Source organism: Manis pentadactyla, chromosome 10 (assembly GCF_030020395.1).
Source record: "Manis pentadactyla isolate mManPen7 chromosome 10, mManPen7.hap1, whole genome shotgun sequence".
NCBI lineage: Eukaryota > Metazoa > Chordata > Mammalia > Pholidota > Manidae > Manis > Manis pentadactyla.
Window position 1 is genome coordinate 109,434,147 of NC_080028.1, and position 16,981 is coordinate 109,451,127.

General features: G+C 44.3%; 1 protein-coding gene across 1 annotated transcript in view; it reads left to right on the forward strand.

Annotated features, from left to right (window-relative positions):
- Positions 1–11,216: 11,216 nt before the first annotated feature.
- LOC130679401 (sorting nexin-29-like) overlaps positions 11,217–16,981 on the forward strand; it is a 53,716-nt gene continuing 47,951 nt past the window's right edge. The window contains 2 exon segments of the mRNA XM_057488018.1: positions 11,217–11,611; positions 11,656–11,861. Of these exon segments, the coding sequence (XP_057344001.1) occupies positions 11,217–11,611; positions 11,656–11,861 (601 nt within the window).

Sequence of the window (16,981 nt, forward strand, 5' to 3'; positions counted from 1 at the left end):
TGCTCACGCTGGGCCTCGGCGGCCGCCGCCGCCAAGGGCCCGCCGGCGCCGCCGCACGGGCCCGACCCGGGGGCTTCCATGTCCGCCTGGTCCCAGCAGTCGGGCGCTGAGTCGCTGCTGCTCCCGCCGCTGCTGCCCGGATCCACGATCGGGGGTGGGGGTGGGGGGCGCGTGTGTGATGAAGAGAGGGCGGGAAATGGAGGAGGAGGCAACAAGCCGGGGAGGAGCAGGCCGCGCTGACCCCGGGAAGTGGGAGGCAGAAGGGCTGGGGGATAGCGACAGAGTCCCCGGAGTCCCTGCGGCAGCAGCTCCAGTCCCCACTCCGAACTCGCGACAACGGTGGCGGCGGCGGCAGCTCAACCCTGCTCGTGTGGACCAGCCGATATCCTCCCACCCAACCCAGGCACCTCCAACTGCCTCACCGGCCACCCCACGCCCGGCGCAGATTGTTCCTTCGCCGCCACCCTTACCTGAGCCTCGGTAGTTCTCGGCTCCGTTCGTCCCTGCTTCCGGCTATGAAGCACGGCCAAAGACGGAACTACGAGTTCCGACAGGGCCCGCGTGACCCCGTTGCGGTTTTCCCGGGGGCCGATGGGAGTCGGAGTTCCGTGGCCCGGAGCAACCGGAAGGGTCTCCGGCTCCCGGCAGACAGCGCGAAGAGGCGGGGACCTGGTCGCCCTCGCGGCTCCACCTGTCACCGGGTGGGGCAGCGCAGGGTTGGGTCTTGGCGCCGGTCCGTGCGGGGCCTCCGATCCAGAGCCTTTCAGCTGTCGCCGGCGGTCCACTCTGTCCCGTGAGGCACAGGATGAGGGAAAACCGACAGCAGTTCTACGGGGGGATAAAGCTTTCAACCACTGGACATCCCTTCCTTCCCTTTCACCGGCCTCTGAGCGTTCTCCGTCGCACAGTCTCCCTACGTTCATTCTCTTCCCACCTTTCTTCTCCCCGCCTCGAGCAAGATTTTGTCCTACATTATGACGCCCAACTTAGAGCGTCTCTCATTTCATGTATTCATTTGGTAGAACAGACAATAAACCGTAAGACATTATAACTTAACCTACAATGTGGCTCGTAAGGCGCTCGGGTCCAGGCTCAGCGCCAACAGAGGGCATTATTAGCTGGAAGCCCCTGACGATTCACTGTCTGTTTGACGAGTCTTCCAAACTTTTCCATCCCTTCCTCCTCCCGGTCCAGGGCTTTGCAAATTAAACAGGATTGCCATATTCCATGACGTACCCAGCTGTACCCAACTATTAGGGTGAGTTTGGTGCGTCTAGCTTCTTTATGCACCATTAAATGAAGTGGTTTTCTTTTGAATGGCCAGATTTGCTGTAAGTATAACCGCAGTACTTCACTGACTGCATCTCACCGTGACTGGGTGCATTTAGGTAAATGTGGGAAAAGCACGAACGAAAGACAAAGATAAATACTTAGACCCAACTGCATGAAGTAGGAAAATAACGTTGCCCTGAGCATCTGTTGTTTTCCTGTAATTCACCCATGTGGAGTCCAAATCAGATAAAAACATTGTCGAGATTTTTCTGCAAGGAGTCTAGACAGAGTGCAACTAACCTTCTAAGAATTACAGAGCAAAGGCTTGGACACATGGAAAAGATGGTTCTTAACTTTATGTTAAGGTCCAAATCTCAATTTAGAGGTGAATTTTACTTTTTAATATTTGTATTTTAAGGATAAAAGGGAATTCAGCTTAATGAGGTAGGTCAAAAACGAAGCTGTCAGGTATGCATTAAAATAAGTCTTACACTAAAGTGGTTTGAAATTGTGTTTAACATTAAACTGGCAATTTTATGGATACTTTAAAAAATACACAACACTTAGGCAACTGTAACTGTAAAGAAACCTCTGTTATAATAGCAAAGCTGGCTTTCAGTGTCTCCTCAGGCCTGTGGTCCATAATCCCTGGAATCTGGACATTGATTTTTCCCTCCAATAATAGGTAATGTATTCCTCTGATTAATACAAAGTTCTGGTTACAGCTTATTAATATAGTTCTCTGAAGACCCAATAGAATCTTTCCTAAGAGTGTCCCACTTTCAAATGATCGTCCTCAGATTTACAGAAACATCTTAACAATTGACATAAAAATCAGACCTTCATATATGGGAAATCTGCTTTACTCTTGAATTAGTTAATATTTTTATCTTACACTCACAACAAAAATAAAATACAGTGTGTCTAAAGTAAAGCACCTTCTCACTCAAGGTTTGCACCCCTGCTCCTAAGCTCCTAACCTGCTCCTAAGAAAATGTCAACGCAAGCAGCTTACTCAAATAGTGAACCACACTGTAGGATGCCATACCTCAAGATATATCCCCCAAAGGGCTACATATGATCATGCTGATAGGTTAGTTCTTCACCTCTAATTAAATTAGTAGTGTTTCTTTGTGCCTGGTACTTTTTCTAGGGACAAGGACAGAAACGGCTAAGCCTGCAGATGAGAAAAGCAGTAGATGTCATTAACTTCCCTGTCCCTGAATAGAATAATTATGGATATTCAGGAAAGAATCCACTCCATTGATTTTCAAATGCTTTGACCTGCCAGGGTTGAGGCACTGCTCCAGCAGGAAAGTGAGAAGCTCTTCTTGATAATTACTGTCGTGCTAAAACTGAGCAACTCGAGGTCAGGGGCTTTTCTTCAACTTCTTTATGTTCCCAATGCCCAATAGAACGCCTTGCATAGAAAACATGCTTAGTAAGTGTTTAATGAATGAACGGGTGAATCAATACGGAGTTTAGGAGGACACTGCCCTTCTATACTCATCTAGGGCTGTTGAGACACAGGATGATCAACTTTAAGAGAGTTTTTTCAAGGACATCCTGCTATTTTTTGTGAATGTGCACACGGGGTTAGCTTAACAACAGCTTTACTTTGGAAAGCTATGCTTATTCATGGTCTGAGGCATTTTACGACACATCATTCCCATTGCCCAGTGCAAATTCCACCACCTGGCATTCCTAGTAGTTACTCTTGTTCTATGTGGTTTTCCTCTCCTCCCTTAGCTATTCTACCTTTAAATTTAATCAGGGTCTCAGCATTTGTAACTTTTAGTCAACTGCACAGTATTTTGTTTGTTTTTTAAATCTTTTTATCTTTTTTTTTTTGAAGCAGAGTAAATGTTTCATGTAAAGTTGGTTGCTAAACGAGAGAAAATGTGCAGGCGACCTCAAGGAGGACAGGCGCCTTGAAAGGTTTAAGTTTTATTTGAAGAAAGAAAGTGCACACTCAGAGAAAGGGGAGTGTGGGCTACTTCAGGGAGAGAGACATGCTGAAACATTGGGAAAAAGTTAAAAGTGCGGGTGGCCTCAGAGAGAGAAGCCAATCTTTTTTATCTTTTAAAAAATCTTTTTCTCTTTTATACTTCTGAACACAAGGCCAAATGAAGGTCCCAGGGTTTAGTGGGTGAAAACACATCCACGTGAATGGACCCTGATGCAGCAGTCCCAACTCCTGGGAATGTTTTCTATGCCCAAGGGTGAAAAGCTATCCTTTCCAGCATGTTTGCAGTAGCTCCAAACTTGAAACAACCTAAATGTCCCTCAACAGGGAAATGATTAGCTAAGTAATAGTATATGAATATTATGGAATAATATGCAGCTATTAAAGGAGTGAAAGAGACAAGGTGCCAACATAGAAATACTTTTATAATATATGGTAAAGCAGGGAAAGAACAATGACGTAGTAGTGGAATAAACAGTAAATCAATCTCTTTCATACAATCCTATTTCTTTAAAAGTATCTAGTTTTTCCCTCTCTGGAATGCTCTTTCCCTAGATCTTCACCTCTCTAGCTCATTCACATTCAACTCAGATACCGTGTCCTCAGCTCAGAGGCCTCTCCTAGCCACCCTGGCCCTCCACCAACCCACGTCACTCTCTACCTTCTTACCTAGTTTTATTTTTTCACAGCACTTACACAATCTGAAATTCCTACTGGTTCCCATGCTTACTGCCCTTTTCCTCCTACCAGAAAATTAATCGCATCAGACTGTGCTCCAGTCACCTGCATCATTGCCTGGCATGGATCAAGTGCTCAGTAAACATTTTGGAGAGAAAGAGACACATGCATCTTTTTGTACATCATAAAACTTTTAGAAATGTGGACAGTTAAATATTAAACAGTTAATGGAAGGTGTACTAATGGAGTGGGATTGGATGTGGAGAGGAGAGCAGCTGGGAGAAGAAGAAAGTGCAATTTTGTACTTATACTATTATGTTTGGGTTTTCCTACAATAAGCAAATTGCTTTTTCCAAAACTTTTTAATGAGGTGAAATTTATATAACATAAAATTAACCACTTTAAAGTGAACAAGTCAGTGGTGTTTAGTGTAATCACAATGTTTGTGCAGCTTCCACCTTCATCTAGTTCCCCAACATTTTCACCGTGGCACACGGGCTCCCGTAATCATTATATGAACGCTTCCCATTCCCGTGGGAACTCGCTCCCCGATCTCCTGTCCTCCTTGTCCCCATATCCACCAATCTCATTTCTGTCTCTAGGATTCACCCATTCCAGTCATTTCATACTAATGGAATCATACAATAGATCATCTTCTGTGTCTGGCTGCCTTCACCAGCATCATATTTTCACGGTTCATCCATGTTGTAACAGATGTAAGAGCTTCATTCCATTTTATGGCCAAATGATATTCCATGGATGTACCACTTCTTATTTATCCATTCTTCCGTTGATGAGCAACTTGCTTTTGTAACTTCAAGACATTAAAAATAAAAGAAAGGATAAACAGGTGAATCACAGTAAGGTACACAGTCTACTTAATTGTATCAGGGCAATGTCAATTTCTTGGTATTGATAGTGTATTATAGTTACATAAGGTGTTACCATTGGGGAAAGTAGGGTGATAGGGGACCTCTTGTAATATTTTTGCAATTTTTGGGGAGTCTTTAATTATTTCCAAATAAAAAGTTAGAATGTTAAAAATGCTCATACCAACAAAAAAGAGAAGTTTTCTGAACAAGTAAAGCCCACTTGTAATTAAACTGACTTTAGCCTTGATTGCTATGTCTTTATTGAAGGTTTTTTCTGCCTTCCTTAGTTAAATTTGTTTGGGCCATGGATAGCCCTGGGGAAAGGATCTTCTTTTCACTTTGAGAATTTGTAAATATAGAACAGTATCAAGAATCACAAACACCTACCTATGTAGAATCCCCAGATTGTCCATTGTTAGCATCTGATCACCTTGTTTTATGTTTTAAGATCAGAAATAAAATAGTTCTAATACATATGTTGCCTCTTTTACTCCCATCCCAGTCAAATTCTACCCTCCCCAACAGGCTATCATGTATGAAATGTGATCCATTTAATCTATTTAGAAACATTCACATATACAACATATAAATCAATGAAAACCACCTTATTGTTTTAAAATTCATATATCATACATAAAACCTGTTTTCATGCCATGTGTTTGTCTCTTAACTGTGATAGAGTAACTCCATCGATGTTTATACCTCTTCTTTATTCACCCATTTCCCTTTTAGGCTTTTATGTTATTTCCAAATTTTTGTTATACCCACAGTATTTGTACAAATGTGTCTGGATACTGTCAGAAGCAAGTTACAGAAATTTAACTGGATTTAATCAGAAGAAATGTATTACCTTACATAACCATGTTAAAAAACAAAATTCAAGTGAATAAATTTTCAATACCTTATTGTCACTATCCAACAATTCATGAATCGGGCAGCATCCATTGGAGCAGATAGAATGGAGCTCTGGGGAGTTAAACCAAAGGAAGGACTTTTATGGGCAGAAGGGAGCAAGAACAAAGCAGTTACACTAGCAACAGGTGGATTGGTGTGGCAAGTTTTATGCTCTCAAGGGATGGCAGAGGTCTATCAGGCAGGGTATATCAGTAGTGTTGACCAGGTGAGCCCTGACTGACTGTTTTCAGATCGTATTTCTGGGGGAGCTGAAACTGTAACTAAGTTTCAGTTTGGTTATGTGGGGCTTAGGATAAATGACTCCATTTTGGACCTAATGTCCTGTTTCTAACAACCATAAGCCCTTAGATAAGACTGACTTGAGTCCATTGTATCAGGAGCTTAATGACCTCAAGTACTTACACCTTTTCATCTGTCTGCTGCCCTGCGTGTTGGCTTCATCATTAGGCTGGTTCCCAGACGGCTAGAGTCCTAGATGTTAGGTCTGGAGAAGCAAGGGAGTGCATCTCATCCTGCAGCTGTCTTCTAGGATCAGGAAACTTTTCTCAGAAGCCCACCAGGAGCTATCTCCTCCCATGTCATTGGCCTGAATTGGGTCACATACCCAATCTTGAAAAGGAGATCTCTCTCTCCTTATTGTGGTTAAATATACATAACATCATATTGTTTCCTCATTGGCTGTACCATTACACATTCTCACCAGCAACATTATTACCCATTTTGCACAAGCGTTCTGATTTCTCCACATCCTCTCCAGCACTTGTTATTTCCTGTTTTGTTTGTTTTTAGTAACAGTCATCCTAATGGATGTGAAGTGGTATCTCCCTGTGCAAAGGCGATCTCTTAAACCAGTGGTTTACACTGGTGGTTGTACATTAAAATTGCCCCAGGAAATTTTACACCTAACCCACCTCTAGACTCTGATTTAACGGGTATTGGTTAGGACCTAGGCATTGATACATTTGAAATACACCCCACTGTAGGGCCTCTGATTGAGGCCAAGCTTGAGAACCACTAGCCAGAGACAAATGTTCCAGCAAAAAAGGGATGTTGGGGAATCAATTGCAGTGTTCAATACTACTCAGAAGTAAAATTGCTGAGTCCTCAGCTGGATTTCTGTACTTACTTTGTAGATCCAAGTCTGAATTATTCTTAGAAATTTAGAACCAGAAGTAAGTAGTCTGTTAACCCAGGTAAGTATCAGGGACAGAAAATACACTGCTTGCTGCTTAATTTCCTCACCCAGCAAACTTTGTTTTTGTCTGAATTGGCAGCAAATTAATACATTTCTTTACTTCAGTGGTTCCACTGGTGAGGCTGGACAGAATCCAAGAAACATCTGTAATATGGTTCACTTTACTTCCCCAACTCGTTTAGTGTATAAGCTTCATCAGGCGGCCTCCCTCTCCCCACCTGCCAGAGCCATCTTCGCCGGAGGGTGCCAGGTCCAGCCCTGGCCCACCTGCAGCAGCTCTGATGTGCATCTGATGGGGTCGGGGAAGTGGTTTATCCCTGAAGCTTTACCGTGCTGGGCTAGCAACTGGTTTTCCTCTGGTCCCTTAAGGGGACTTTTGTTTCCCCATTTCTTGCTGCTTTGCCCCTCACTGGGTCCTTGTAGGATCTCTCTTTAAATAATCTTGAATCTGGCTTTGCCTTGGAGACCTGTGTGGGTGGTGCCACCTGTGCTGTTCTGCTTCCTCCTGCCAAGTCCAAGTCGGTGTTTTGCCCCAACCCTCTGCCAGTTTGGCCCCTAAAAGCTTGGTGGTTCAAGACTGTTAGCCTGGCAGATCCTGGGGCAATGCCTCGATCCAAGGAGGGAAGCCCTTGGGGCAGGCAGGGTGCCTGCCATCACTTTCAGCTGCCGCCTGGCCCACCTTGTCACAGGCCTCACCAGGCTCAGCTGCCTCCCCGGATTGTATGTGTAAAGCTTTGTCCTGGTACTTTGTCTGATGCTTGTCTATTGCTCTTTAAATTGAGTTTACAGGAAGAATCAAATTGTGTGAGTGACGGCATGTTGGTAATGCTGGACTTAACTGTTTCAAGTTTCTGGGGCCTAGAATTCAAAGTGGACAGTAGCACCACTTTACAGCTATTAAATGGTGTTTTGACTTTTAAGGGCTGGCAGCCCAAGAGGATGGGGCTGAGGGGACACAAAGACCTCTTCCCTCTGTTGTTTCTCCCACCTACCTGAACTCACTCTAGGCCAGATGGCCCCGAGTATGTGTTAGGAAACCACACTTAAAAATTCTTAAGTTTTTTTCCCTATAGGGCCTTCAGCCCTTCCCCATTCTTCCATCATTCCAAAACCACACATCCCGGGCCCAGGAGCCATACTGCCGTGCCCGACCTCTTCGGGAGAAGTATGAATGCGTGTGTCTCAAGTTAATAAAAGAATATTTAAACATTGTTTAACAAATAAAATTTTATTTTTGATTTAAGCTAAATTTCCTTTTAAATTCCTTCAAGCTTGGTTCATTGAGGTGGTTAAGTACAAATGCTACTGACTAGGAATTACCTATATAGTTAAGCTATGCCTGTGTGAAGAGGCTCGAATGCTGTCCCTGGCAGCTTTCCTCACGGACTAGAGCTCCTTCTGGACACATAGTGTCATTCTTACCTTATAAATGTGGTGTAGATGTAGCCAGTCTCCCCCGCCCCCACTGTGTGACGGAGGCAGACTGTTGTGGTGGGGATGACTCCTCCCGCCCCACCGACCTTCCGTACACGCGTAAGACTGGCACTGAGGAGGGGGGTGAACCTCAAGTCCCAAATACCCAGTCGGGTCTGAGGGCTGGGAGCTGGGCACAGGTCTAGCAGTCAAGCTTCTAGTTATACCCTATGTAAGGCAGAGCCTCTTAGTTTAGTGCTCAGAGCTTGTTTACCTCAGTTCCCAGGTAGTGAGACAGGGACCGTAGATGTAGTCAGAGTAGGATGAGGGCCTCTGGAGGAGGCAGGGCGGGATATTTGCAGTCAGAGCAATGTAACTACATGTAAGGAAACCACCCCCTCCTAAAACTCTATGTTAAACATTAAGATCTAGAATCATTCTTCAGTGAGATCAGTTAATGTTCTCCAGATAAAGAAGAATAGCATGTTTTATGATGCTAATGATTCGTAACCATGTGTAAGATTCACTCTCACATGCTAAAAGGCCCAGGCCTATGTGCTGTCTTTCCTCCTTCAGATCTGACAGGTGATTTTGCAAACTGAGCAACTAACTTAGCATGCAGACCCAGCTGTAGACGACATGGTTAAGGGCAGGAAGAATTCCATCTTAAAGATAAGATTACATTTTAACACCCAGGAAGTTCAAGAGGCAAGATTCTTTAGCAAATAGACAATACCTCAGCCCACCTTGGGGCTGGGCAGGCAGACTTTTGATGTGCTCCCAGACCAAGGTGCCGGTGTACCAGAGAAAACAAGGCAGGAAATTCCTTATGTTAATTTTTAATATTCAGGAACCACTTAACAAGTCCACACCCTAAACTCTTTCACGTTCCCAAATATCCCCCTAGATGATGCACCACTACAGACTCTCTTGTCCCTTCCTGGCATGAGCCGGGAGCTCCATTCTTTCACTTTATCTCTAAATAAAAGCCTGTACCTTGCTCTCCTACCTTGAGTGTGAAGCTCATTCTTCGGCTTCATGAACAAGAACCCCAGCATCAGTAGGATGGCTGGTCCAGGAGCTGCCAGGAAAGGTGTTCTGGCCCAGCCTGAGTGTGAGTATGAGTGTGTGTGTACATGTGTGTGCACTGGACAGGAACGGGAGGCTGGGACTTTCCATTAAAAACTTAATTTCTGTGAGTCTAGTTGGAATTTTTAGTATGAATGTGACATTTTTCTCCTTGCTTATGTCATTAATAAAAAAACTGTGACCTATTGTAGACCATGTCGTGCCTTTTATTTTTGTGGGCAGCAGAATTCTCTCATCATTATGAATATGACCCATGGAAGGGACCCAAAGGACAAAGAAATCCACACCTTTCCAGCTGGAGAAACAGGGTGGAAGTCTAGGGAAAGGAAATCCTGGGGCAAAATACCTCTAAAAACCGAAATCAGTCCAAGGGAGAAATAAAGTTTCAAATCCATTTATTGCTTACAAAACTGCAGTTCAGCCCATCTGTCTCCTGCTCAAGCAGCAGCAAAAACCCGCCCTCCCCTTCACCTCTCAGGTACAGATAAGCCCTCCCTTGCCCAGGTAATTACCCATTGATACCGAGATGAACTTCTCTCCACCCAGGAGGAATAACGCAAATGCACTAAAGCCATACTTCTTTCCACCTCTGAACACCTATTGATATGCAGATGTACCAAAGCCTGGTGGGATATTCTGGAAATATTACAATTTTACCCACATCGTCAATGCAACTCTATGAAGCGTGTATGTGAAAACTGAGCAATGGTTACAGAGGGCGGCAGACCTAAACTAGAGTTTCCTTCGGCTGGGAGATTCAGACACATCAGTCTTTAATTACAATAACAAAGTAACAATTGTAAAATATAATCCTGAAAATGGGAAAAAGCACCCCATCAACCAAACACACAAGTACTTTCATTTTGACATTGTCTCAACCCTAACACATGGCCACGTTTTGGGGCAATTGTAATCATGGTGCACACACTATTTTGCATGGGGCTTCCTTAATGTACTATCATTGGCCTTCCCTGTGTTTCCAACATCTTTATAATTAGGATTTTCAAACTACTACAAGAAATCCCTTCCTTGTGAACAGGGCCATGATTTGCTTAGCTAATTCTCTGTAGTGGAGTTTCGGTGCTTTCCATTTTTTCACTATTATAAACGACACGGCAGAGCATCTTTCTCCAAAGAGCTCTTGACTTCTGCTGAGTTCAATAGACAAATTCCTAGGGACCAGAGATTTCATGCTGACAGGCAATGTGGTAGAAAACTATGAAGCTATGGGTTACACTGAACTGGGCTGGAATTCTGGCTCCATTCCCCCGTGGGGGGTGCTCCTCCATTCTGTGTTCAACTGTGGATCAAGACTCAGTGGATCAATCATTTTAGTTAGCATTAAAAAGAAAGAAAAGTAGGAGAGAGTATATTACCTACAGAAGTGTTTTGTTAAAGGTCTCCTAAAATGTGTGTACTGGTTGTAATTTTTTTTTTCTTTCTTGGAGTTGCAGGCGAACAGACTGGGAGAATGTTCCTTTTATCTTTTCTGGGTCCCATTTTTCCCAATCTGTAAAATGAGGCAGTACCCTGGACTTCCCGAAGATTAGTGTGAACACGTATTCTCAGGCGATCCATCCACCCCATCTCCATGCCACCACCAGCCTGGCTTCAGGCACTGTTACTTTCCGCTGGTCAGCAGAGAGCAATGGCCCCTTCACTCTGTGCCACTACAATTCATTCTCAACCCAGGAAGAGTAATGGTCTTTAAAACCTAATTTAGATTGTGTCACTTTGCTTAAATTGCTGCAACAGCTTTCCATTTCCTTACCTACTGAGAGTTGGTAGAACAGTCCAAATATGGTAAGGGGTTACCATGGCCTGCAAGGCCCTTCACCACCTCTTCAAGCCCCTCTCGCCACCCTTTACTCGCTCACGCTCTCTCCAGTCACCCCCTCCTGGCAGGGTCTTTGCACCTGCTGCTCCTTCTGGAACCCCTTTCCTGCGGATCTTCCGGGGCCGTCTCCTTCTCATCCAGATCTCAGCTCAAAAGTCGTCTCCTTCGAGTCGCCCTCCGGGGCTGCCCGCCTCCTTGTCCCGACGTTCTGGCCCACGACTCGATTTCCCTTCTCGGCATCCGGCGTTCTGGAGCGATGTGGTCCCATTCCTCGAGGCCTGGCTCACGGTCTCCGACGGCTGTGGGAGCCCACCCGGCGGGGAGGCGTCCTGTTTGGCCGGCCGCCTCCTGACGCTCCGGGGGCTCTCCCACAGGTGGGCCCACGAGCCAGAGCCCCGCGGCTTCGCTGAACGCCAAGAACCGCAGCCCCGGGGCCTCCACGGCGTCCGCATTTACGTTCCGGGTCAGGGGGCGGAGCCGCGGCGGCGGCGCTCCACTTCCGGGACGGGGCTGCCGGCGGGGCAAGGCGTGCTGTCTCCCGGACTGTCTGGAGCTCCGCGGCGGCAGTGGCGGCAGTGGCGGCGCGCGGAGCAGGCACCGGCCCGGGGAGCGGCACCATGAGCGGTGAGTGGCGGCGGCGCCGCTGTGACCCGCCCCGGGCGCCTCGGCTCGGCCGCTCCAGCCGCGCGGTCCGGCTCCGGGGTCCCCGCGTCCCGCTCTCCGCAGACCCCCGTTGCAAAGCTCCCGGTTCCCTGATGCCAGGCACGCCCAGATCCTGGCCCCGGACACCCGCAGTTCTCAGGCGTCCACGCTCTAGTCCCTGACTCTTGTCCATCAACTTACAACCAGCTCCTAGACATCTGCCCCCCGTTTTCCTGCCTCTGCCAATGCTCCTACCTCTCTGCCCCGTTACCAGACTCCCAGTCCGCAGACCTCCAGTGTCTCAGTCCCTCTTAACTCCTAAAACTACTGAGACCCAGTTCTGGCCGCCCCCCCTGCTCCCCAGTCATTCCCACCACCAAGGCCTCTTGTACCCATTAACTCCAGTCTCCACACAGGCAGAGTGTCATCTCTGGAGACTTAGCCTGCTGATCCCTGAGCCCCGTGACCTCCTAGCTCTCAGTCCCCAGAGGTCTCTGAGTTCTCCAGCCTCTTTGTCTCCCCTGTCCCTTCTATTCTCTTGTATCCTGTCCCCCAGCACTTTACTGTTCCTGTCACCAGTTGTTCCCAGTCAGCCTGAGTTTCCCTTTCTGGTCCTTGCTTCTTACCTTTTGGTTATTTTTCATTCTCCAGCCCCTTCTAGTTCTTTTCCTAGCTTATTTGAGGTCTCCCTTGTCCATGCCTGCAAACCTTCCCTTCTTGTCCAATGCTGAGCCCATCTGGGGACCATCCTTTGGTTTTCCCAGTCCGCCCCTCTCCCTCCCATCAGTGAGGAATGAAGTTTTGGTGGGGAGGTTGGGAGGGACAGGGAAGTGCATGTGGACAGCTTGTCCTCAGTGTATTTGAAGTTTAGTTCCTGGACTTGATGGTATTCTCAGTCCTTTCCTCTGAAGAGGTCTCTTGGTGGTGTGGTGCTAAGTCATTCCTGGGTGTTGCATGTGGAGGTGGGAGTGACTCAGGGAAGCCTCTCAGCTTGCCCAACTGGGATCTGGATTTACTTAGGAGGACTCACCTACCCTCACCATCTGTTTTCCCCTCTCTGTGGAATCGCCTCTGAAGAGTCCTTGTGTCCAGCCCCCTTGGCCCTAGCCTTTAAGCCAGGAGTTTCTGGAGGTCAGAGGGATCTGTCTCTCTTCATTTTTCACTTTCTGGTTATCTCTGGATCATTTTTTACAAGTTGTGTGCCTTTTGTTTTGCTAGTCAAGAACAAGATTTGTCAAATTAATGGTCCTAATGGGGGAGCTGCCAAGGGGGTTTCCAGAGAGGTAGTCCAGCTTCTGTTGCCAGAGTGAATGATTTTTTGCCTAATTAAAGGTTTTGGTCCTTGAACATTATTGATACCACAAAAATGTGATAATTTGGTTAACCACCCGAGAGCTCATACAGCTTGGTTTAAGTGCAGGCCCTGGAGCCAGACAACCTGAGTTCACATCCTGCCTGTGACCCATAAAACTGTGGATTTAGAGCAAGTTACTTGACTTGAAAGTAACTTTCTGGAAGTCCCAGCAAAATGGGGATAAATAATAGTACCTGTCACCTAGGCTTGTTGCAGTGACTGAATAACTACAGGTAAAGTGATTGGTACTGTGCCTTTCACATGGTTTGTAGTCAGGAACTTGGAGTTGTTATTGTTTCAATAAGGACCCATGTGGGGTTCAGCTGGGGTGGTTTTCTAGCTCAGCTCTGGGACAAGGGCTGAAGCTAGGCACTCCTTGAAAATCTCTTCCTTTTAATATGACAGGGAGTCTCAAGTTCACAGTGCTAGGCCATTCTCTCTTCTGCCTTCTTATCAGGAACAAGTGAAATTGACAAGCCAAGGGAAACTGATCAATGTATTTTTCAAGGAGTAATTTTCAATCAAAGATAAAAATGTTTTAAAATTTAATGTAAAAATATCATTAGGTCTAAGGCCAAACAGATTACAAAAGGAAATCAACAAATGGCTATTTCAGGAAAGGCTTTAAGGATGAAAGCCTTCTTTTGGAAAGATTCTAATTAAGGTAGAAGAAGTGGCTGAGGATGGAAGGGGGGATGTCCTAGGTATTTTCAATCATTTTCTCTTTTTTCCTGTTTAATTGAGAAATAATTGACATACATCATAAGTTTAAGGCAAACGGCATGATAACTTGAATTAATTTGTTGTGAAATGATTACCACAATGGATTTAGCTAACATCTATCTTCTCACATACATACAATACAAAGAAATGATAGAAGAATAAAGGAAGATTTTCTCCTTGTGTTGAGAACTCAGGTTTTACTCTCTTAGCAGCTTTCTTGTATATCATACTGCAGTGTTAGCAATAGGCGTCATTTTGTTCATTATATTTCTAGTACTTATTTATCTTGAATGTGCAATTTGTACCTTTTGACCAGTTTGTACTTATAACTCCCCCTCATTTCTTGAAAATACAGTTGAAATGGGTTTTTCCTACCTGTGGGATTGATAGTTGGCACATAGTAAAGTACTGTGGCATGAAAATATCTCCTCTCTTTTGTCCTTTTTTAATAGAAAAATTTGAAAATCACCAAAGTGGAGAGAATAGTCTAGTGAACAATTACCAACTCATGACCACTTCACCTGTCTACCTGTCTACCTATTGCCCTTCTCTCCAGTTTACTTTGAAGCAAATCTCAAAACACTGTAACATTTCATCTGTAAATATTTTGATAAGTATCTAAAAAGTCTAGGGACACCATTTCAAAAATGTGACTCATTTCCAATATCATACCTATAAGAAATTAGTAATAATTCATTAATATCATCATATTGTTCACATTTCCATTGCCTTATAATTTTATAGTATATTTTTAAGTCTTAGGACCTAAATAAGGTTTAAGCAATACAGATTGGCTTGTCTTTGAAGTTTTTTAGATCTCTTTGTGTTTTTTAGTTTGTTATTGTTTTAGTGTTTAGTTTATTCAGAGTTGTGCAAACATTACCATAATCAATTTTAGAACATTTTCATCACTCCAAAAAGAAACTCGTACCCATTTGTACCCATTCCTCATTCTCCCTCCCCTCAGCCACAGGCAACCACAATTTTACTTTCTCTCAGTATGGATTTGGCTACTCTGGATATTTCATATAAGTTAATCATACAATATGCGGCCTTTTGTGTCTGGCTCTTTTACTAAGTATCATGTTTCCAGGGCTCATCATTTGGCCTGGATCTTTCTTCGGTCCTTTTTGTGGCTGAATGCTGTTTTGTTGTATGGATATTAAATATTTTGTTTATGCATTCTTCAGCTGATGAACAGTTGACTTGTTTCCACCTTTTGGCCACTGTGAATAATGCTGCTGTGAACATTCATGTGCACGTTTTCATTTTTCTTACGTAGATACCTGTGGGGTAGAATTGCTGGGTCCATTTCAGGAACTGTTAGACTGTTTTCCAAGGAGGCTGCTCCATGTTCCATTCCTCCCAGCCCTGTACGAAGGTTCTGGTTTATTCACATCCTTGTCAACAGTCATTTTGGTAATAGCTATTCTAGTGAGTGCGAAGTAGTATCTCTTTGAGGCTTTGGTTTGCATTTCTCTAATGATTAATGATGTTGAGCATCTTTCTATATGCTTGTTGGCCATCTGTATGTTTTCTTTGGAGAAATGTCTACTCAGATCCTTTGTCCCTTTTTTGAGTTGTTCTTATTGTTGAACTATAGGAATTGTGTATAATTTCTGGATACAAGTCTCTTATCAGATAAATTATTTACAAAAATTTTCTTCCATTCTGTTTTCTCACTCTCTTGATGGTGTTCTTTTTTTAAACTATATGCCTCCTTTCATCTCTTTTTTCCCTCTTGGAGTTTTTGTTGAAGGAAGCTGTTTATCCTGTAAGGTTTCTTGTGGGATTTTGCTGACTGCATCCTTTTGGGGAGGTTTGACGTGTTTCTCAGTTTCTTGTATATCCTATACATTGGAAGTTAGAGTCTGCTATATATTTAGTTGAAAATGTTTGAGCAGCGTCAAAAGTTAGATGGGTTAAAGGCCAATACATTAAGTGCAAATAACCAGGAAGTGGAACGGCTAGGTAGTTCATACACAGGACAAATGGGTATCATGAGGCCAGAAACAACTAAGATGACCGTCAAAAGAAGAGGAGTGGATAAATATATGTGGCAGGGTCACATGACAGAAAACCTCAAAGATGTTAAAGGGAATAAAAGGCATTTATAAACATCACCATGGCTATATCACAAACAGTAACATTCTCTGAAAAAATATTGGGGTGCAGAATTATACCTAAAATGTGTATATCTTGATGCACAGTAAAACATGCATATGAAACAATGTTTATAAATTCATGTAAATATGTAGATGTAAACAAATTGGCGGTCGCAAGCACACTTGCCACATGTGGTGGCTGTATTAGGGGGGTAGTGGTCAAGATTTATTTTCATTTTCTTAAAGAATTCAGTAGGTGGGAATCCTTGATTACCAGTGCTGCAAGATAAGGAATTCTGATTTTCAGATAATGATTTTGCTCTTACTGAAAAAGTAGACCTTGTAAGGCCAGAAAGTCATTGTGATTCTTAACACTGTCTTTTGTAAGGTCCTCAGTGCTCCTTCCATTAGTAATTATCCTGTCAAGAATCCTTCTTAAGTTGGAAAGACTCTGAAATCCCCATTTCAAGGATGGGGAAACCAGGCCCTGAGAAGTCAGAGAATTTGTGGAAAAGACAAGCTCTAAGGGTCTGATACACCAGAGTTTGGGGCTCTGTGGGTAATTTGCTGCTGTTTCTTGCTTGATGTTTATGTACATTTTGGCAATTTTTTTCTTATTTTTCTGGAATGTTGAAGGTCATGCTTTTCTCTTTGGCATTGACTGGGTCATCTCCAGCAGTGGTCTGTAGTTGGCATAAAGAATTGGTTGCAACGAGTGAATGGAAAAAAGAATATTTGTGGTTTTCATTCAAAGCAGGGAAAGTGATGATATCAAGTTTTTTCCCCCTAATGTAGGCACTGGGTTGATCTATTGTGACGACTGTACAAAGTAAGTGTTCCACTGTCTGCAAATATTTGACCACCTCCTGCGCAAGCAAGTGGCAATGGACTAAATCTCATTGACACTGACTCTCCTGCTT